Below are 22,987 nucleotides of genomic sequence, written 5' to 3' on the forward strand. Positions count from 1 at the left end.
AAATTCTGTTGTACGTAAAAACAATGTTAAAATTGCAATTTACTTACCTAAGTAAGTTCCTACCAAGATTGGCAAAGGAAAAGGAAAGAAAAGATTTAAGGTTAAAAAAGGGAAAGATTCACATAGTTCAGAATACAGTAGCTCAGCCCCATGCAACAAATAGAGAAACACAGACTGGTTTTGTTGTAATGAAACACAGAATTGCCTACAGTTATCTGTTGGACAGATAAAACCAAGACAACATTAAACACACAGTAACTCCAAATGAGAGATTCTGCAAAGAGCAGCTTTAATTTCGGATGTGTAAGTATTGGTCTGTTACCCATCTCCTCCCACCAACCCTTGCACATTAACCTCACTGGATTTGGACAGCACTTCCTAAAATGCTTGGTCTAGCATTACACTCACTGTCACCACAACCCCTCACAGATGATGTGCCTGCAGTGACATCCAACTGCAGAGAGCCAGTAGCTATCCTTGGACAAGTACATTGAAAAGGGAGAGCTGCTCTCTGTCTTGGGGTTGAGTGAATCAATGCTATCCAACCCATATCCCAAAAAGAGCATCATGGTAGATTCTGCCTGGCTGTAACACACTAAGTGGTTAAAAAAACAAGAGGAAACAAAACTGTGCACCTCACTGCTTTAGGATTTGCTGATCCAAGCTATCCAAAGTAGAAAGCATCTAATTATTCACTGTTCTTAACATCAGGAGTATTATACATTATATGCATATATGTGCATGCGTGTGTGCGTATATATATATATGTATATATTATGTATGAATCATATGTGTCACACACGTAGACTCCACTCAATTACAAATTCAGGCTTTGTACTATCCAGGGCATTTGCAATTCTGCTCTGTTATACATTAATTTCCTCTCACATTAATTACACCTGCTCTCTACCATTGCCTTGGGATATGTACTCTCCTCTCAATCAGCATTTGCATCTTACTCCATGCCATCACTCCTATATGAAATGGTTTTCACTAGCTGATCCACAGAGCTTGATACCCATCTGTTGATTTTATTTTCAGATCTTTCTTCATAGCACCAAAAGAATCTAATGACAGTATCAAGGCTAAACTGAAAGCAAGTGAAAATTGTTTCACTTAGCATCTGAATACAAAAGCCCACGTGAACTTCTCAAAAATACTCAGTACTTTTGGCATATAATCTTAAAGCAAGGAAGCTGCACAGGCCCATGGTTCTTGGGCTCTCCTAAAAGCATTTCAAGCAACACAACATTCTTCCCAGCTGTGCTGCAGCTGGCACTGAACATTTCCTCTCTTGTCACTACTCAGCATTACTGGGGTCTAGATTTCAATAGCTAAAGCCAGGACTTTTCCCCAGCACCCCACCATTTATTAAAGGACCAATACACCCTGCTGTTTACAGTAATTCCTGGATGGACAGATTTCCACTGGCTGGTTATCCTTGATTTTGGAAAGACAGCTGGGGTCACTGCTTATAAAGGCAGAATTTTAATGCAACTTATGCATACATGTAAGTCCACATTTTCTGCAAGTCTAGGTCAGCAAGAAAAAGACTTTTTTGTAAATGTATGTACATAATATTGAGATAATTTTGGTCCCCTACATAGCTGATGTTAGAGAACTTCCCTATTGCCCCACCTTGATAGCTAGTTTTGTTCAAGAACAGTATTTCTTTCCACTGTCATGCTCATCTCTTGATAACTGAACTAAGGCAATGCCAGGCTGATGAATGCTTCCACTTCTGGTTCATTCATGTTTCCAAAAAAAGATGTGAGAAACAATGAACCAGAACACATTCAATTAGACTGACATTCCATTTGGGTTTAGAAATCCCCAGTAGCAGAAGCAAAGAAGCAAGGTATTCCAACAGTTAATTAACCTCACTCAAAAATCTGCAGCTTGTTTCCAGCCAAAGTTCTCTACTGTAGCTTCTGGCTACTGCAGCTCATTATTCCACTCCCAGCTAGACTAAAAAACCCTCTATTATTATACTTCTGCTGCTCCTGTCAGCAGAGACAAACATCTACAACTTCCACTTTGATAAAAGCATTTTCCATTATACAGTGTGTTTTCCAGGCCCTTCACTGTTTTCATGGCTCTTCTATAAACCCTCTCCAATTTTCAGCATTCGATCCACTACCATGTTATCAATGCAAGTTTGTTGCTGGGAAAAGCCTTCCCTTTATTGCAGCTACTCATTCCATGTTCTCCCTCTTTCTGCCAATTTTAGAGTGCGTGTGATGACCCTGAAAAACAAATTTCATTAGATGAAAGCTAGCATGGTGTAAAAGAGAGGGGAGAAAAATAAAAATCTAACAATGCTCCCTCCCTTCCCCCAGCAGGAATTTGCACAGACAAGTATCACACAGATCCCACACTGCATGGCTGTAAGGAATCAAGTAAACAGGTTCCTGCACATAAAACATTCCCTCTCTCTCTCCCCCTCTCTCTCTAGAGGAAGTTTCATGGCAAAGATTGTCAGTCAAGCTCCAGAACATTAATAAAAAAGCAATAAACTAATAATTTTTAAACATCTCACTGTATCTGACAGCTTATGAGACTCCATGTACTTTTCGTGCTCCAAAAATAGGATTCTGCAGCAATTTGTCCATGCTAATTTAATGTTGAAAGAGAGCTGGGAAGGGTACTGTATGCCTAATGATGCCTTCAACATGATATAAAGAGGAGGAAAACAAAATAGATGAAAGAACTACAACCTTCTTGTAAATAAAGTGGAGGCAGAGAGGACATGAGATTAAGACTATTTTCCTGTTCTCAGAATTCAGGCACCAGTCAAAACTCAAGATGTCTGGCTAGACAAATCATATTCAGAGCTTGAAAAAGTTCAGGTCTCAAGGGTTAAGCAGAGATGAGTCAGAAAAAGAAAATTTAAAATTACTTAGCTAGAGTTACAGCAGCAAGAGAAAAAAACCCCAACAAATAAACAACAAAGTTCCAAAGGAAAAATCTGAACTATTCCTTGAAGTTCAGCAATTGCCATGTATAAACATGTAACTTAATGCTTTACATATACAAAAATACAAGCTGCTACTTGGCTCTTTCCCTACAAATAAACCTCTTGATCATATATTGCTTTACAACCTGGCCTTGAGGAAAGCCTCACAAACTCAGCACATGTCATCAGCTCAGCCATAATTTCCAGTGCTCAGACTTCCCCCCTGTGTTTGGAAGTAATGGCCCAACACCAAAGGGCTTTTATCACCAGCAAAGAGACTTCAGCTACAGCCCACCATAACAGTATCCACTGTCCTCTGTCACAGACTTTGACAAGGTGACCTGCCCAAACCCTAAGATGTCTTCCAGGTGCCACCAGCACAACACATCAGCAGGAAGCAGAAAAACCCCATGATAATATATACAATCTTGCAGTAGGTTAACATGTCTTTGGAAACTATTTAAACACAGGTGGACAAAATGTCTTGGACAAATGCACACAAATTTGTGTAGAAAGAGTATTTTCAGTGCAGATGTCTTAACACCATCTTTTTTGTGCTGTACACTCCCCTGCAGTGACCTACACCAGTCAGTATGTCCAGAGGAGATAAGAGACATACAAATCACAAAAAACACCCACAATTTCCCCTAATATGTATGTAAATGCAGAATCTGACCAGTTACAACAATTGAGGCTTACTCTCATCAATCTTTTTCTACTATTTTAGGTCAGCTATAATCCAGAAATCAGTTATTCTGGATAGATGGGTTTATTTCAATCCTTTTATACTCTCTCACTGCCATTCAACTCTTCTTCACAGCATTTCAACTTGTGCCCTTCCTGCCAGCAGCCCCCCCAGATACTAACCCTGTATGACTCTATCCAAAGCCAAGGAGAAGCCTCAGCACCACAATCCCAGTTCTGGCAAGGCACAGAAGACCAGTGCTATCCATGCCCACAGCCAGGAAGGTTTACCAGTTCACACTGGAGGCAACTGGGAACCTGTGCTAAGAAGCACTATGACACAAACTGGCACCAGGACAGAAAGAGATCCACCAAACTTCCACCATCTGTTTTCCCTGTGCCCAGCAGATCTTGATCCAAGTTCTTTAAATGTTGTTTCCTTGCAGGTGGTTCCCTTCCCTCCTGGTCCTGGCAAAGCTTCCAGCAAACCAGGGTCAGGAAATACTCTAGATGCAAAATTGCAGCATGGCAAACATTTTCCATTCAACAAATAAATCTCAACCAACAGGTTTAAGCTGAACTGCTCACAAGAATATCCAGTTAACACTCACTACCCCAGCAGGTAAACAGATTCTGGGACTGAGTTGTACTCTGCTACCTAGCAGTTACAGGAACAAGTACTACTGCAAGTACTTCAGTGGCTGGCTGAGAACAGACCAAGCAGGTAAAGCAGCAGGTGCTTGGGAAGATCTGGACCCTGTACAGCTCCACACATCTGCTTCAGAGAAACACATACTCTGATGAGCCTGAACAGGTACTTCTCCAAAATCATCTTTTTGCAAACTGTTCCAGCAACAATTATGACTGAAATGTCAAAGCAAATATGCATCCCAGCAGACAGATCTTAGAACACTGAAACAGGAATTCTCCATTTCCAGAAAATCGTGGTGGGTTACCAAGCCCTGTGCTCTTTGCAGAAAGAGCCTTGAGGAGAGAAGGATCCATTCTTGTACTTCCTCCTTTGGGCCACAACGTCTCTGAGCTTCCCAAGTGTGTCATTTGCTTAGGAGGACATTTAGCAGGGAGCAGCAGGCATGCCAACAAGCAGGTAGTCACTAGGAGCTGTGGAAATTCAGTGAGCTACTCTGCATCCACATCCCTCATTAATGGACAAAGCTTCTGAGGAAGCCAAACTGATAAAGGCAGTGGGATTTTGTAATTCTTCCCAAAAGACAAGTTACAAAGCACATGAAAACTCAGCAACAGAGTATCAAGGAATAAATTCCCAAAGAGAGCAAGACAGTAGAACAACCACTGTCCTAACTCCTGTATTCTCCACATGCACTGGTATTTGCATGCATGTAAATATTGGTAAAAGCCATCCACTGCCTCAGCCATGAAACACAAAGATTAACATCAGGGCATGCAGTGTTGGCCAGTTCATGGCAACATGTAAGCTTTTGTGTTTGCCTGTGTCATAATAACTTTTTGTGGTTTCTTGTCTCCTGACGATTCAAAATTAGTCTGTTCTACTGAATTTGGTGAAGTGACATCATATACACACTTCCTGCATTATCACAAATGAAAACTTCTGAGGTCTATTCAGTACTTAGAACAGATTAATTTTTAACCAGTGGAAATTTTGAACATCATTTTCTACTGCCAGCAGAGTACATGCAGACAGTCTCTCACCAGTGAGACTGTCCACTCACTGGAAAATACAGAGGCTTGAACTTGGGACTTGATGTAAACACTGTCTTCTACTTCTTTTGGTCCAAGTGAATTCAAAGCAGTTCAAGACATGAAACTTTGCTTTCTTAAAAGTCAAACAGTGAAGCAACACCTGTTTTCAAACCAACCATCAAAGCTTCTTGCAGTTTCACAGAACTGCTAGAAGACTGTCCTGTCAACTTGAGGAATTAGGAATCAATCCTGAACACAAGACTTCATGTCTTCAGTATGGTTGTATGACTTGTTGCCTGCATGTGAAAAGTCTGAAAGGTGAGCAGCAAAACCATGGGTGGAAGTGGTTACCCAAGGGACACTTAGACATCAACACAGAAGGTGCACACAGACTCATTAGCCACAAAGCACAGACAAGCCAGCAGATGAAACTAAAAATCACTCTCCTAGCATAAGCTGAGCGCAGCTTCAAGGTCTTACCCCTGCTAGGCATCAACAGGCGCTTCTTCATGTTGCCTGATAGAGCACAAGTGAACAGAAAAGAGAAAAACATCACATCAGCAACCTGAACAGCAGCAGTTTTAAAAGTTCTTAATGTTAAAACACAATCAGATATCAAATGTTTGTAACTGTATTTCACATAAGCTACATATAAAGTTAAAATGAAAGGTAAAAAATGAGAAAGACTCTCTGGATTTCCCTCCCTGCTGAGAGTCACCATTACACCAACTGCTCATTCCCCCTGTTAAGGAGAGCTACCCTCTACGTTCTCACTCCCCTTAAGACCATATCAACAGACCCTCTTCTCCTCATCTGAGATAGAGACTGCACTTTCTCTTCCCTGACACTCTCAGGCAAGTGTGCCAGACATTCTTCAGACAGAGACAGAGTCCACACCAGGAACATCCTGCTTCTATCTCCCACTTCAAACACCTTTTCCTTGCCTTCTGTTCTGGAGAAGGTGAAGCCCAAGCACAGAGGTGGTCAGTAACAGGGCCAGCAAGGGAAACATCACTCAAAAAGTCTATTAGGGTACTCTTCACACTACTAATTTAAAAACTGAAGGGAAGTTTCTCCTTCACTATCCCATTTGTGAGGTTGGCCAAGCCAGGCAGAGTTCCACTAGCACAGTGACTTTATGTGCACCTCCCAGGCAGTGCACATCATGTGTCTCACCCAAGAGGAGAAATGGGACAGGTGACTTTAACAAAAGTTAAAAATAACCTCCCTCAAGAATAAGATACTTGGAATTTATATAAAGGATTATGAGTTTACATAATCTCCTTGTATTCCGAAAGGACAGAAGAAAAAGCCTATAGAGACAATATCAATTTTGTGGAAATATATTTACCATCCATTCCATTGTGTTGTTCATAACTTCTTTTTCCCAGGATAGTTGGAGACCCATTATTAATGACAGGTGTAAACTTAGCAGGAGTCAGATTGTTGAGAGAACTGGACAAGCTCTTTGCAGGATCTGGTTTTGGAGGACATGGATGAGACTCTGTTGGAAAACAGCAAAGTAGTATTTTTTTATTACCAAAGATACTGGAATTATAAATCTGAAAACAACCTGCAAACTTCCAAGGTGACCAAGGACACTTCCTCTTATATACAAACTATCTCAGTCAATACTTTTGACTGCAGATTGCTATTGATATAAGGCATTTCCATATATTTGGGAATTCACTGCTACTGAACACGTTAAAATCATTATCATAGCATTATCCTAAAACAAGATTTGATAATAAAAGCACTTTGTATCTATTTCCATAACACTGTTCTCCAACAATTTGGGGTGATTTTTGCGATGTTGTATACTAAAACCCAACTTTTGCCAGTCATGCAACATCCCTAAACTCTGGGGAAATTACAGTTTTGCCAGTTTGACAGAAATGTTCATAAAAAATACGATTTCTAAAATGGTAAAAAAAGTGAAGATTCAAAGACCCATTATAAAGAACACATCTGAATTCAAGCTTCAGGCCAAGGCAGAGATCTAGCATACACTCTTCAACTAAAATGACTTTGAGAAAGTTACTAGGAACAGCAAATGGGAGCTTCAACTGAGTCTTTCTCTCACAAACCCAACAGCAGAGTAATGTATAAATTCAAGCCCACTAACAACCACCAAAAAACCCTTTTGCCAGTCCATCAGCCTCCCTCCATTCCATCACTCTCTTCTCCCAGCTCAGTAATCCAGACACAGTGCAAGGAAAACTCAAAATCTACTGCTACATTCTGTACAATTATTGAAATAAGGATTTTTTTCAAGAGCAAACTTCTCCCTTTATTTGCTCTCTTTAGTTGCACTCTATGTATCCAAAGGTTTCTCAGTCTGTGTATCCCATTAGTACACAGCAGAAACACAACACTCAACAGAGAAGCAGTAAATATTTAATATACCCTCAGCCTTACAATATTTCATCAACAAAAACGTTCAAAGAAACCTAAAATCAACTCCAGTGTTGCTTATCTAAATAAAAAGGCAATCAACTTCCTTGCTAAGCTGGAAGTCTTCAAAGTGTCCCTGTCCAAGAATTTCCTGAGGCCAGACTCACCTATGGCTACTGGAACAACCCGAGGGATATCTGCAGGGCAACTGGGAACACTGGGAAAGAGGATTTGGCATTTGTCTGGAGTCAGCATTGGGAGGTCACATAGCATCTCTTTGGATGCTTCAAGCACCTAAAATTTACACCAAAGTCCTGGATGGAGCTACTCAGTACTGCCCCACAGATCAGCTCATGAGGCACAAGTTCTCAAGAAAATTGTAATTAAAAAAAAATAATTAAAAAAACCACCAAAAAAGAGAAGAAAGTAAAAACGAATGTATAATCCCCTTGTCTAGCTTCAGCACAGAACACAGCAACTGATTCATAAGATGTGGGACAGAGTGCTGTCCTAAACCCAAGAGGATTCCCAGAGGACCCAACTGTGCAAACTGCATTCAGAAAGCCCAAAAATAGAAAAAGTGAACAATCAGAGGTTTCCAAAACATCATATTAATGTCACCATTAGCAGATGGTAACTTGTCCCCACATACATCAGAAGCCACAGCAAACACATCCCTCCTTTCACTTGAAAAAGTTTCTGATACAGCTTCAGGAGTCCTGAGCGGACTGCAGAGATGCTGGGTCTGTCAGATTAAGTAGAAGTAAAAAGGATGAGTTAATGGGATGGTTTTCATGTTTTGTTTTGTGGGGTGGGGTTTTTTGTGTTTTGTTTGTTTGGTTTTAATCCAAAATGAGCACTTCAATCTAGAACCAAATGGAAAAACCAAATGGTCAGCAGAGTGGCTAGGAGGGTGTTTCCTGTGCTTGGGGGGTTTTGCATTTGGTGATTTGGGGTTTTTAATACCTAAATACCGGAGTACTGCTTCTAAAGGCTTTCGAACCACTTGCTTTAATAGCAATGGGTTTTCTGATGCCTCAGGTAAACGTGCTGTGCCTGTAAAACACAGAAAAATAATTAGAGGGTAAAGACATTTAGCTATTATAGCAAAACCTAGTGAATAACTCCAGTGTCCTGGAAGAGTTTTCCTGTTAAGAGGAATTTTACAGGTGGCAAGCATATCTTGGCAACAGGACACAAACACAGGAGAATGCTCCACGTAATAGCAAATACAAATGTTTTAAAATTAACAACTCCTGAACTTTCAAAGTGATTTGCCCAGCCTGCAATCACTTAGAAGGCTCTGCAAGTACAGCTAGATTTTGTGAAGGCACTAGCTACGTGCAAGAGACCATCTCAACAAGTTGCAATTCAAAACTTTATAGGACAGGAGTCTCAAAGGGCTCCTTGTCAAGGAGATCCCAGCTGCAGCACACTCACATTCTGCTTTGATTGCTGCACTGTTAATGGCCAGATAGGGGTGTCTTGCAGCGTGCCAAGGGCGCAAGATATCTCGACATAAACGTCTGGCAATTCTGGTCAGTTTTGTTGTATGGAGATAGAAAGCTTGTCGTGTCTTCATAGCAAACTTGGGACTCCCACTGTTTCGTACTGGCACACCATGAGGACTCTAAAGGGAAAGAAAAGTGAGAAAGTAATTATTTCTTCTGAAAAAGTAATTATTAGAAAGCATGGTTCTAAAGAAGAGAAGATTACGTAAAATCACTTTCAACTACTGATTCTCAGATGTAAAAACAGAAATGGTATTACAGGTGAATTCCAGCTATTCCCCATTTCCCAAATCTTACTCAAAATACCTCAGGATAAAATAAGCATAAACCTTTTCCCTTCACAGAGATGTATTTATTTCTGTGCTGTCCCAAGTTTTAAGGGATCCAAAAGCCAGACAGGAAGAAGTTAGCTGGTGCTATCACATGATTTAGTGCTTACAGACTCAACAGAAAGACTCTCCAATTTTGGGTGTTTAGGGTTGCTCCAGATGTACAATGCAAACTCTTTATAACAAAGCATGTTTCAAAAGGACAGGAAAATCAGGAAGAGCTGTATGACAAAAATATACACCACAAACTCCCTTTCCAAAGCAAATGTATGGCATGCAGGAATGATTTTGGCTCAAAGCCGCAAGTATTTGTTTTAATTCTTACTCTGAACTCAACAAATGCACTCATAGATGTCAAATATTCATTGTATATAATAACGAATACTACTGGAAGACATTTATCATCTACAGAGAACCAAAGCAGTTATCTTCTTTATGAAAAGCAACTAAGTTAACCAATGAAATAATGCAAGCAGTATCTTGTTATCTCGAACCCACCCAGAGCTGGAAAACAGGAAGAAATGTCAGTTTGGGGAGGACAAGGCTTTCCCTTCTCTGACTATTTACATACTTTTAATTAACAAACAAGAGGTATAAGGCTGATAAAACCTGGCAGTTATCTCAACAATTAGGAGGCTTCAGAGGGCAAACAGAAGCCTGGAAAGGATAAAGGTTAAACAAAAGAAACGGAAAGGGAATTATAGCAAAGAATAAGAGACAGGAAAGAAGTTATAAAAGTTCAGTGTGCACTGTCTTTCTGTCCATGTGATAGAATTACTTTTTCCAACTAGCTTTATGTCTGATGCCTCCAGATTGAACTCTCACCAAATTCAGGAAAAATCTGAGAATTTTGGTTTTCAAATAAAACAGAAGCAGCTCATACAATGCTTACTCAAACCTATCCAAAAAAAAAGGATTATTAAAAAAATATAGGATTAAGTCGAAAAACAAGACAAAAAAAATCTCTAAAAGGCCACTAGCTATTTGGGGTATATCTAATTTTGACTATGCCTTGGGAAAGTAAATAGGTTTCAGGAAATAATTAATTCTTTTGGAGAGAAAAAAACAGTGCTGTTTCCCCTACAGCAAAAAATCATGGAAACCAAATAGCAGAAACACTGGCTGGCATTTTAGTCTCTCCCATCTCCACTAAGTCATTCCATGCACTGGATGGCTGGTTTGCTAAACAAATGATGGGGTTTCTTGGTTTTTTTTTTCCTCAGGGTAGTACTTGGCAACAAATTACTTCTAGCCGAGGTTAACGCACCAAATTCTGGTTGACACGAAATACCAGACCCAAGGACAACAATGGAGGCTGAAGGCATTCTTTTGGTGGTTAAATATTTAAGACCAGTGAGCAGGCAGTTAGGTATCATGACACTCAGCTTTCCAGGCAGAGGCACCAGTCTGCCTTGTGGATGGATACCCACCAAATTATTGCGGTTTGGTCCGGGTCTCTCCCCATCTAACCGTGTTGGCATTTTCAAGCCACCGTATTTCTTCCAGTAGGTCCAACAGGATGCACAGAGGCGACACTGCATGTTAGGGGGACCCCAAGAATACCACTGGTAAGACTGGGTGGCTAGAGATAACAAAGGTGGAAATTATATATATCCTTACACAGGATCACTTTTCAGATCTTATTCTCTTTAGCAGCAGCACAAAAGAAAACACCCCCCACACACACAGAGCAAAGCTCAAACAGACTTTAAAAAACTGATGACGGCTTTACTGTCATCACCACTGTTAAATATACTTGTGATTTCAGCAGACTTAATTACATTAATTAAGCTAAAGCCCTTTTTAAAATGTGAACAGAAAAAAAACAGTTATTAGGATGGGAAAATTTCCTGCCAATGAAACCGAAGGCTCTCTTTTTGCAAGACTGCTAGACAATTTCTGCAAAGCATGGGAGAGAGGGAAGATTGTCTTCAGGAACTTCCCACACATTAGTTTTACAACTAAAGAACGTACAGAGTCTGTGACTTGACTTCTCATGCAGTCCTACATTCCAGCATCTCTAAAGGCTCCCCATAAAGGAGCACAATCATTAGATCTCAGTATATTAATATCAGGAAGCAGATAAAATAAAGTGGTGTGACATATTGCAAAATCTACTAAAAAATGATGAAAAAAACTGTCAAATTCACACCTTGGTAACGTAAATATTCACTCAATAGTTACCTGCAATTATGTAGAACATTTACCAACTCCCCCTTTAGTACTTCATAATTCTATTTACAAATGTAACACCAGTAGTTAAAAAAAAACCCAAAACAAAACACTAAACAAAAACAACCTCAAAACAAACCTTTGCTCAGATGCTGCTCTACCCAATTCTGTCCCCCCACCCCCAGCACAAGACAGCTTTTGCTTTAACATTTCCATCACAGCAGTCACTCTGCACACACAGCTGCCATTCTGGCACTTACTGTAACAGCTCTCACAGGCCCGTCCTGCTCCTGCGTTCTGTGCCTGGACTCCAGTACCATTTACCACTCCTGGTTTGACATTATTTACATTGATCTGGTTGGGGTTTGGCTTGTTACTAAAGAAACAAAGCAGAAAGAATTACAAGTGTTAATTGAGGCATGTAACTTTTTATTTGACTTTTCAAAGTATGGCCCAGAATGCTTGAAGATTCAAATTTCATTCAGCAATGGCTTCTAGAACCAGCTGTAATTACCAGCAATCTGACTTTTACAAACACACTGTCTCCAATAATATTTTAAAAATACTGATAATGAAAATAACTATAATGATAGTTGGATGCCATTTACAAGACTTCAAAACCTTTTAAAAAACAATAAACCAGGCCACATAGGTATCTTATTCACTATCCCAGATATTTGAATCTAGGTAAAAATAGATCTCATCTATAGGTCCTCAGCATGAGAGATATTTTATTTAAATCTCCAAAAAGAACGCTGGGGGCTGGAGCAGGAGCAGTAGGCAGAGAGAGGGCAACCTCTGCTTTATTAATGGAAATATAACCCTAGACTGCAGGCACAAATATTTCCATGTTGTCTCACTGCAACGGTTTGCATCATGCGGCCACATTTCACATAACTACACCCAACATGTAACAACATCCAGGTCACCTCAGCTCATCCCTATGCCCTCTTTAAAATGATGGTTCCGGAATAGACCTAAAAAAAAGCTACTGGCAGGAGCTGAGAATGGAAGGGCAAACAAAACCTTGGCATGGAGAGCAGTATGGAGCAGCAGAAAATCTCTGCAGAGGAAGAAGTGTCTGAGGGGGAAAATGAGGCCTTCAAAAAATCCTTAGCATGGGAGGGAGGGAGGAGGACAGAGTATTGCTATTGCAGGGACAGGACTGGGGACTGCAGCAAAGTAGAAAAAGTCATACATGAAGTTTCACACAATGAAACACGGAGTTTATCAAACATGCAAGGACTCCCGGGTGCTGTTAAGAGTTCACATTATAGAAGCAACAAAGGGCAGGCAGGCTTTGGAGCCAACTGCTGAACATAAACCCAAATTGCAGTGCTGATTACATTCCTATAATATTCTCTTACCTGAAGACTGAAGGCAGTGGGCATATTCCTTTTATTTCCAACTAACAAACTCATTATTTGGAAGCAGAAATATCTTAAAATGGCTTTCTGCAAACACCTTTTCTTACACATCAGTTGCACACTGACACAGGAGTATCAGTGATTTCAGTGACCCAAAATATTTGCCATGTTCCACCCTGGCTAGTGCTGCAAAAACAGCATTGTGGGAATAGAGCCAAATTAACTCCCTTCGAATGGGGCACCAGCATCAGGTTTCATGTTCTCAGCAATGATCCCTGAAAGATCCCTGAAAGCAAAGGAGTTCCAAGTGACAGAATTCTGAAAACAACTGGAAAGCTGATGCTGCCCTGGAAGCCAGAAATCATCCTTCGTATCTGAAAATGTCAAATCAGGTCCTGAGATACAGAGCTCAGTAAAGCTCCATTTTGACAGAGACAAACTAGGTTTTGCTGTAAATGAACTACAGGAACCACAGAGAGGTTGCATAAGGAGGCAAGAGTGTTTGTCCAGTCCAGGAAAAGCTTTTGATAGTTTTCACTGTAAAATTCAGAGCCTTTCTGCAGCAGAGAAAGCTTAGAAGGCCAAGAGGCACAGAAATACTGTAAGTAGTTTGTTCCTACAGTGCACTGAGCAACATTCACAGTCCAAAAGAGATAGGAAAAAAAGACATTTAGAATAATTCACAAGCCTGAATTTGTTTTCATCTCTTTCTGCTTATTAATTTTCCCAGCCCTTATGAAGATTAAAGTGTTTCAGGGTGCTTATCAGAAAGGCACCAAGTTCTGACCCCACAGATGGCAGGAGATCTGCAGGCACATTTAACAAAGGGGCAGTTGAAAGAGGGAACATTCACGCTCCTCTGCTCTGGGACGTCACTATAGTAACCTGCTGCAAAAGAACTTTTGCCAATGATTCACGAGCAAACTCCATGTGCAAACACTACCAAGACGCTGCAAAACAAACAGCCTTCACAGATGCACACTGCTGCAAGCGGCGTTGCTCCACAGAGAAAAAGACAGAAGTAAAGAAAACTAAGGCCTTATGGCTCAACATCAGGCCTGTTGCTTCCCTTCTACACCTTGGGATTTATCCTCCAAAAAGGCAGAAAAGTAGTCCAAAATCCATCAGTAAAGCCCAACAAAGCACATCCAAAGAACCAGGACCAGAAAGAAGGGTGATAGCCTAACTGCATTATCCTCTCTAAAACCATTATCAAGCTTGTATTTAAACACAAGGGGAAAGGATGCACTGGTGAAAGCTGATCACCAAAGTACACTGATCAGCAGGACTAACATGCTGGAGTTGTGGCCAACTCCAGGATTCTGCAGCACTACAATTAATGAAGCTGCAACAAGCACCAAAGAGTGCCCTGCTCCACAGCTAAGGTCAAGTTTCACAGTGGCAGAAACAGAAAAATTCAAGCAGATAATGTTTTCATCATATAAGAAGCAAAAAGCTCTTAATTGTTGATGATATGTTAATTAAACTTGTTTGATATCACCAAAGCCTGCTAGAGCTATTAACGAGAGAATCATATGAGTAACTGGATGAATCATTAGGCAATTAATGAAGCTGAAGCTGAAGATGCAAATAAGGTAGTGAGAATACTGATGGTGAAGCAAACTGTCATTTTCAGTTCTTGTATCAGGAATGGAAGTCTCTTAAAGGCATTTCAGTAGTGAATAAGCAGACAGTTATACTAGAACAAGGACTATGAAGTGCAGATTTCTGGGCTGTATTCTTCAAGAATATCAAGAAGGTATGTCTCAGCTGAAGACAAGGAGGCAATAACGTACATGCAGATAGAAGGCACTGGCAGCCTGTCAACATGGACTGAAAGCCCCTGCACAAAAAATGCCAATCTGAAGATAATCCTGATCCCCACAGAAGACTGATATTCCTTCAGTTGATGAGTAGGTAGCATTTGACCCACAGCATGGTGGTAAAAATTTTGTTATTAGAAATAATTATAAACTTAATATCATCCAGTGAATGTTTCCTGTTATTGAAGAAACCCCATGTGCTGGATGCAACGGAACAATTAAGAAATAAAGCCTCAGAAATAAAACGATTTTACATCCTTTGTAAGGTACACTTATGCCATTTACCTCCAGGCATCTAATGGAAGTGTCTGGATCCAGGCAACAGAGGTGAGCTTTCCTCACAGCTCTCCAGGCTCCTGTAAATACCCACTCCTAAGAACAGGTCTAATGACCATTAAACAATGCTTTTTGAAAAGGAGCAGCTTTCTCCAACAAAATGCTGGAGATTGCCATTTTAACTAGCACAGCTACAGAAGGAAGAGCAGCGTCACACCTTGAAGTTTTCCATGTTGCCATGGACCTCTGCACAATGAAATGGGGAAGAAAAATAGTCTTGCTCCTCAAGCACAGGACAACCAAGAAACACACAAAGGCATTATCTTCAGCTTGTTAAGCAGCTGCCCCTTGCAGTGATTCAAAGCTCTGACCTATTCCTCCTGTTTCCCTATTGGATTCACAAAAGAGGCACAGTAGGGAGAACAGTATTTTCCTGCTTCACATGCTTTGAGAGGCAGCATTTGCAGCTTGTCAAAGTGCTTTGAGAGTCTCAGATAAAATACTGTAAATAGAACGTATTCATTAACACACACAGATGCAGAGTTAAAATTTACATTTTTCACCAATACATTTTGGAGACTGGAAATTGTATGGAGTGGTTCATTCTTCCCTTTCTGTTCTTTCTGGTGATAGTAGTGATACCTTTCTGGTATCACTTAGATCAAAGCAAATGAGACAAAAACCACACAAAACTGGATGTCTCAGCCTTCCTGACTGCAGATGTCCTAATCCCAAAAAGCACAAGCTACACAACTAGACCTTCATTTAACAGAAGCAAATAACTGGCACATATGATGCCTGTAAGATTTGTAAAACCAGAGTATGACTTCCATAACAGCCTGAAGAGTAGGTTTGGGTACACACTAGAAGGAGAAAGAGTCTGAGACTACACCTGCATGAAGAAAGATCTCCAAGCACTGCATTCACATTAGAGGATGGCAGAATGAAGCATGTGAGAATGTGGAGTCTCTTTGTGCATTCAGGCTTCTGTTGCTGCTTCAACACCACTCCCACTGACAGAGACAGTGCTACAGAAAACAACTGAAACATTTGTTTCTCAGTTATTTCCTGAGTTTAACTGATTTTACACTTTTTCCTTTCACCAGGAAAGTACATCAGTGCTTTTCAGCCAAAGGGCTGCATTTCAAAGCCATATTTATAGACATTAGGTTCTGTCAAGTCAACTACAAATGTCTGTCCCAAAACCAGGGTTATTCTTGGAAGAGGTACAGAAATATTTGTTCAGTCTAGGTCAGAAGTATTTTCCCAGGATGTTGTTTTAGAGGACTTGATAACCTCACATCAATTACCTGTATGACTCTCCGTGTTTCAGCTACCTGTGTTAATAAATTTCGGGCACAGTCTCAAGCTAAAAAATATCAGCTCTAAAGCTTCACATAGAGTTGTTATTTTCCACTGTGTAACATGTATGTGACCTTTGAAGACAGCTCCTATTCTTTTTCTTATTATTTTCCTCCTCTCTGCTCGATTTTCCTATTAACATTGGAGAAACAAACAAGAGCCCTATCAATGGAAGACAGCCAGAGACAAAAAAGAGATAAAAATGTTTGAGCCTGATATTCTCCAGGGTCTCTCACTGCCAACAATTTTACACCAGTTACTGTTAAAATGGGTTTCAGTCCATCAGCTGATACGCTTCTGCATAGGTCTTGTGACAGCCTAAATCAAGTAATTTATTTTTGAGGTGACAAGTGGATCATTATGGCTCAAGCCTAGAAACAGGAATGGGCTCAGTAACACGATAAGGACAAATCAATAACATTGATATTTAGATCTCTACACCGTGTATTGCTATTACAAGCCAAGAATATCATCTTCTTCTAGGTCACAAGATAATGTAGATGCCATGCAGTCCCTATATGCCAGACCTTGTACTCAAACCTGAGTAGAGCTAATCCAAAAGGCTTAGAAATATTTAATTGCTGCCACATTTGGAGGTATTAATAGCAAGAAAACAGCAGAAGCATTCATGTGGGATTAAGTAAGTCATGTAATTGCTACTTTTCCTGATACGCACGAAAGGATATTGAAGGAGGAGGAAAATGTATCCTCCATTTTATCAATTAAACAATATGTAAGTTAAGGTGTAACATTCATAAAATGAACTGCGACTGGAAATCAGAGCCAAAGACAAGAAAAGCAGCCACACGGGCAGACAGGTCTTTTCCTGAAGCAGGGAGGGAAGCTGCTTATTTGGTTGTGTGCTCTAGATAGGAACAAGAATTACCTTGCCGAGGGATAAGATGCCACTCCAGGCAGCCATTATCAAATGAGCACTGCAACCTTCCAAACACAAAGCCCTACCTCCACACAATATAATCCAAGAGCAACAGCAGGACTACCAGGCTTTCTCATCCGCAATATCCTTTTGCATCTGCAGTCTAAATTACTCTGCCTTTTGCTTTATGAGCTTATCACATTGTGAATTCATGTTTAATTTGATGTCCAGTGTCCCCCTGCAGAGTAACATCATCCACAAAAAGCAATATTGTTGAAAAATTGTGTGACAAGAAATCTATTTGGCTTCACTCTGAATATTACACCTCATTTTTAGTAAATTCACCTGAGAGGTATTGACATATTTCAAATCAAAAAAGAAATCATGGATCCTCTATTTTCAGAAGAAATAAGGGGCTGACTTGCAAGCTAAATATATAAAAATTAGTTCTAAAATAATAGAACAGATGGTAGAGGTTCATAAATATTTAAAAGGAGACAGCACAAAAGAGCAAAGGAGTTATTGGGGATAATACACAGGGGAACATATCCAGGAGTGAAAGTTGAAAAGTGGAAGGAAAGGGTAGTCTAGAAGTTCTGCATTATAACAGTTATTGACTGGGCTATGCAGAGGAGATGCAGTAGAAGACACATTTTACTAAGAATTTTGTTTTACAATACACGTACACATATAAATACTTACAAATTATTTTTACTATATAATGATATATACCTTTATTAGGAAACAAACATGCACTGGTAATCCACTGCTGAGAAAATTTGAAAAAACAGACACGTTTCTGAGCAGTTAATTAGCTCCCCTTTTGTTCGCAACCATGCTGACCTGCCAGCAAGTCCCCAACTCCCAGTCCATATAAAAATAAAAACCAGAAGATAAGGAACAGTCACTTCAGGATGGGAACATTATACAGGATGAAGGAAATGAGCAACATGACAGCACAACATCCTAACCAGGAAATAATAATATTGGTAGGCTGTGGAAGCTGTTACACCAGTCCCTCTACAATGAGACAGAAAACAAAATAAGACATACTTACTAGTTGGGTATATACACTTGTTTTAGCTTGCTTTCTGCTTCTGCTGCTTTCAATCGTTTCTTTAAATTGAAAAAAGAAAAAACCAAACAGTTAGAATAAAAAGAAAATAAGAGCCATCTTACCTGAGTCAAGTAGTAAACCCGTAAGGACTTCAGCAGTTATTTATTGAGCAGCTACAACTAAATCTTCCAACAAGAAAATATCCGCTGAAGACAATTGTGGGCATCAAATGACTACATACACAGCTTTTCAAAAAAGTCAAAGAAATGCCAAGCTACTAATAATGAGAACAAACTTTCCATTCCCATTGACTTCAATGCAAATTCCTTTCTTCAAAGTTTTTATTTCCCCTGCAGAAGATAATCTGACATACCAGTGTTGATTCTCCTTGATAACATTCACCAATTGGACAGTAACAGGTGTAGCAATGCAACCTCTCCATCACAGTTCCTCAACAGCTACAACAATTCAAAGTTTCAAGTAAGACTTTCGTGTTGATCCCCCTAAATTCTGAAGGCTCAGTGACATGGGAGATTTTTCTTTAGACATTAAAAAGGTCAAGAACTCCTTTTATAACTCAAACCTTCACCACTTAAGAGAGACACTCTGAGATTCAAGTTTTCTCTTTATTACATTTGCAAAATAAATTTAGGGTGAGCCTCTGGAGGTCTCTAGTTCAACCCCCTGCTCAAAGCTGTCTGCACAAAGCCATGACAATGTTTTCCAGACAAACCAGCAGCATGGGGATATTCCAGACAAACAGGTTAGCTTAACATTTTCTATGCAGCAGCCTCAAGGCACAGTCTAGGAAAATAATTGCAAAGCTGAAGTCAGTATCTTCATAGAAGCAGGAACCACCAGAAAACATAATAAAATTGATGAGTGTGTCACTGACGAGCTGGACAAACAAAAATTCTTTTTACAGAGATATCACAGACACACATAGAAGCAACAAAGTAAATGTTCCTGTAAGCATAAAGCTTTTAACATGACAGTTTTAAACAACAATTTTCCCTATGACAGTCTGACAGTTCCTCACCAAAGCTCTCTAGACTCCTAAAGAATTCCCCTCTTCCCTTTTCCTGCAAATAACAGCCAACCTATCTTAGAAACCAAAGAATGAGGTTGTCAGACAACAGAGCAATGAGAAAAGAGAACCTCTGGAAGTTATTCTGGGACTATGGGTGCACCCTCAGAGAGCTGCACTCCTGGCTGACTCCCTTCTGCTGGAGTGGGTCAGTTTCCCAGATTGCTTCTGTTAAATCTCACCTAGGACAAGAACTGCTGCCTGAAAACTGGCCTTAAGAAAACCCAAATGGATTGTGGAGACAATCATTATCAATCCTACAGATCTGCAGGAATCACTAATACACATTTTGCTGGCAATCGGAGATGGAACTGAAGAGGCTCTCCCTCTGAATAGAAACTACATGTTCAAATGGAATGTTTTCAAGCCAGCCTACCAGAGCACCTTTATGTAAGAAACAAAAGCACCCAAAGAGGGGCCTCAAGAAGTGCTGTAATAATGGTTCTCCAAACAGCGTAAGAAATCCTCCTCTATCTTCCAGAGAGACACTACACAAAAAAATCATCCTTTAACAAAATGCATGCTCAGTTGTCCTCCTGTTCAGGAACTGGAGCCTGTTCCACAAACAGCCTCATCTGAAAAAGAAGACTTCATGCTCCAGGCAGAGACTGCCATGGGCATTTACACCAGCAGATGAACAGCCATAGTGCTCATAGTCTTCTGAGGAAATACATGGAAATCCAACACCAGATACACTGCTTGATGACCAGTACAAGAATCCAATTTCCTTGAGACTGGAAATTCAGGAAACTTACACTGGTAGAGACCTGTTGTGTTTGGTTTTTTTTAATTTCTAGATTGTGAGAGAAAAAAGCTGCAGTTTTCTTGAAGAACATCTCCCAAAGGGACTATGTTATGACAGTTCATTATGTTATGACAGTTCTGGAAATCTATGAATGCAAGAGCTTCATCCAAGCACAAAGCATTATGAGCAACTGAAACATTCTACTGTGCACAAGGTAAAGTCATTTGCCTTGGGGACATGGCTAATTTAGAGTATTAAGCAGCATTTTAGTGAACAGGTGATGAATATTTACCTCATCCCACAGATTTCCTTTGTGACTGATGAGCATGGTGTGAGCCCTGAGCTAACAAGTGCCATAAGTCACCTGGACTTCACCACACCCTCCTCTCCCCTACAGCTGCCAGGGAACCAGCACAGCACATCCCTACTACAAACAGCATACCAGGCAAATTGAGGGTTTCCAGAAGGCACCACAATGTCCTGGCTAAGAAGAGGCTTTGCACTAAGTACCTGCGGCTGTGGGCAATCAATAGATCAGACATGATGAGTTTCCTATTTCCTGACAGTGACTGATCCCAGAAAGTACAAAAGAAAGGTGCCTGAAACATAGCCATGCACAATTTCAGAATAATCCCTTCCCTGAGAGAGTGCTTTGCTAGGTCCTTTGCCAGTTATTAATTGATCTGTGCCTGAAGTATATTTATGCTATAAATTCTTAATGCTGTCTGATGTAGTTATGAATGTCCTCACCCCCAAGAAAAACCCAGAACATTTGTAACTTTTTCTAGTAGTCTAGCCTAAAAAAATCTTTCCTCTGAGCTATTTATATGCACAGTTCTTAAGTATATCCTCTTATTTACCTCATCATATTCTCCTCATCTATAAAAGGAAGATCAACTTCTTACCAACTTATTACCAACTTGTTTATCCCACAGGGACCAAGGGATTACAGTACTAAGCACTGAACATTCAAGTTGGTGCAAACATCTGTCTTTTATATATCCTCTCCCAGATCTGACATCCCATCCACTGAGCTTGAAAGAGTCTTATAATAGGTGACATACCAGAGCAAATGTTTGTGGTCATTTTCTAGAGTGTGAACATTTATCAAGGAAATGACAGAAGAAATCCAGAAACATGGTGGATATTTCAACATCCACAACACAAGAGCTGGGTTGGTGGACAGCACAGGGATGCCTCAAACATCCTCAAATAAGGATTTAAGCCTTTATTAGTTTATGATAGGGAATGTAAATTACACCTCCTGGATTCAGAGGAGAACTTACACACTGCTTGTTCTTTTTCAAACCTCTGAACATGCAAGTGTTGAATGTACAGCAGAGGTCAGGAAGGTGGGACAAGAGAGGGAATTAGTCTGTGATGCATTTAGGAGAAATGCTCCCAGGTGCTTGTGCTCCAGCAACACATCTCAGAATGGATGGGTTGTACCTATGGTCTCTGGCAGTTCTGGCAAGAAAGTGACTGAGTTCCATATCACCATAAGTTTAATAAGAGGTGTTTGGGGATAAAACATCCTGCATATGTGGAAAAACCTTTCATTGATGTTATTTCTACACTTCAGCACACAGGACTTTATGAAGGCTGGCACATTAAGACATCACTCACAGCTCTGGACTAGGTACAAAGCAGGCTTGCTTCCCTTAAGAAAGATGTTTTCTATCTGCATCAAGACTGACCCAGAGATCCCTACCTCATGCAGTCAAATATAAGGGCACTTCCACTTTCCCCAGCTTGTTCTCACCATGCAGACCTTAAAAACCAATTTCGCTGTCTATTCCTCCTATACTTTTCTAATGGCACTTCCACATAAGAAATAGAACAGTAAAAATTCATAGCATTTGATCTTCCTCTTTAAGTTACCTGCTCCTCAGACAGAAATAAAACCAGAAAAAGTAAATGAAAGCCTCCAACTCTCAGAAAGAATGTGACTAATTCAAGCAGTCATCTGCTACCGTCATGTCCCGAGCTTGTCTCAACCTTTGGAAAATTTAATGTTTTAAAGTTTTTAGGCCTTCCCATCACAATAAGCACAACAGTAGAAGCACTTAGGCTTTAAAAAAATCACCCTGGAATTCACAACTAAGTAAGAATTCAACCTCTACACCAAATGAAAATGTAGGCATAGCCAAACACATCAACTCAAAGCTCTCAAATCACCAGGGGAAGCCAACAAAAAGCAGTTAATCGGTCAAAGCCATTTCAAAGTTTTCTGAAGCAGAAATATACGATTTTTGTGTACTGACACACGCAATCTGTCCCAAGAAAATAATGTATTCAAAGGACAACCAGGATACTGAATTTCCCTCATTTTCCTTCGTGACAACTCTGAAAGGGTGTCATTGACAGGACAGCTCTTGGGATCACTGTAGACAGGCATTCAGAAGCCTACATGAAGCCACTACATGAAGTCACCTGTGGTGACATTGTAGCAAAACTATTCCTTCCAGCAGTTCTGCTCCGGGAGAGTCAGTCCTTCTCAAGACAGTTGAACTCCTAGTTATGCTGGTAATGTTCAAAAGCATGGTATGGCTAAAGTCACATAAAAATTACTGGATAAGAAATCCAAGTGCATGCTCCAAAAGAAGTCAATTTGCACACATCTCCATCTCAGTGTCCTTGTTCACAAGACAAGGAAGTGCTGCA

General features: G+C 40.2%; 1 protein-coding gene across 4 annotated transcripts in view; it reads right to left on the reverse strand.

Annotated features, from left to right (window-relative positions):
• The window catches only part of MTA1 (metastasis associated 1), a 75,942-nt gene that overhangs the window by 13,698 nt on the left and 39,257 nt on the right, over positions 1–22,987 (reverse strand). For 2 of the 4 annotated variants that reach the window (XM_085068397.1, XM_085068399.1), the window contains exons 11-17: positions 18,492–18,550; positions 11,990–12,105; positions 10,988–11,139; positions 9,158–9,347; positions 8,684–8,773; positions 6,675–6,827; positions 5,804–5,839 (exon numbers count right to left, since the gene is read on the reverse strand). In XM_085068397.1, the coding sequence (XP_084924523.1) occupies positions 5,804–5,839; positions 6,675–6,827; positions 8,684–8,773; positions 9,158–9,347; positions 10,988–11,139; positions 11,990–12,105; positions 18,492–18,550 (796 nt within the window). Of the gene's footprint in view, positions 1–47; positions 60–5,803; positions 5,840–6,674; positions 6,828–8,683; positions 8,774–9,157; positions 9,348–10,987; positions 11,140–11,989; positions 12,106–18,491; positions 18,551–22,987 lie in introns of all 4 variants that reach the window. The other 2 variants (XM_085068396.1, XM_085068398.1) reach the window with 2 other exon arrangements.

This window comes from Lichenostomus cassidix, chromosome 8, assembly GCF_008360975.1.
Source record: "Lichenostomus cassidix isolate B80296 chromosome 8, HeHo_3.0, whole genome shotgun sequence".
NCBI lineage: Eukaryota > Metazoa > Chordata > Aves > Passeriformes > Meliphagidae > Lichenostomus > Lichenostomus cassidix.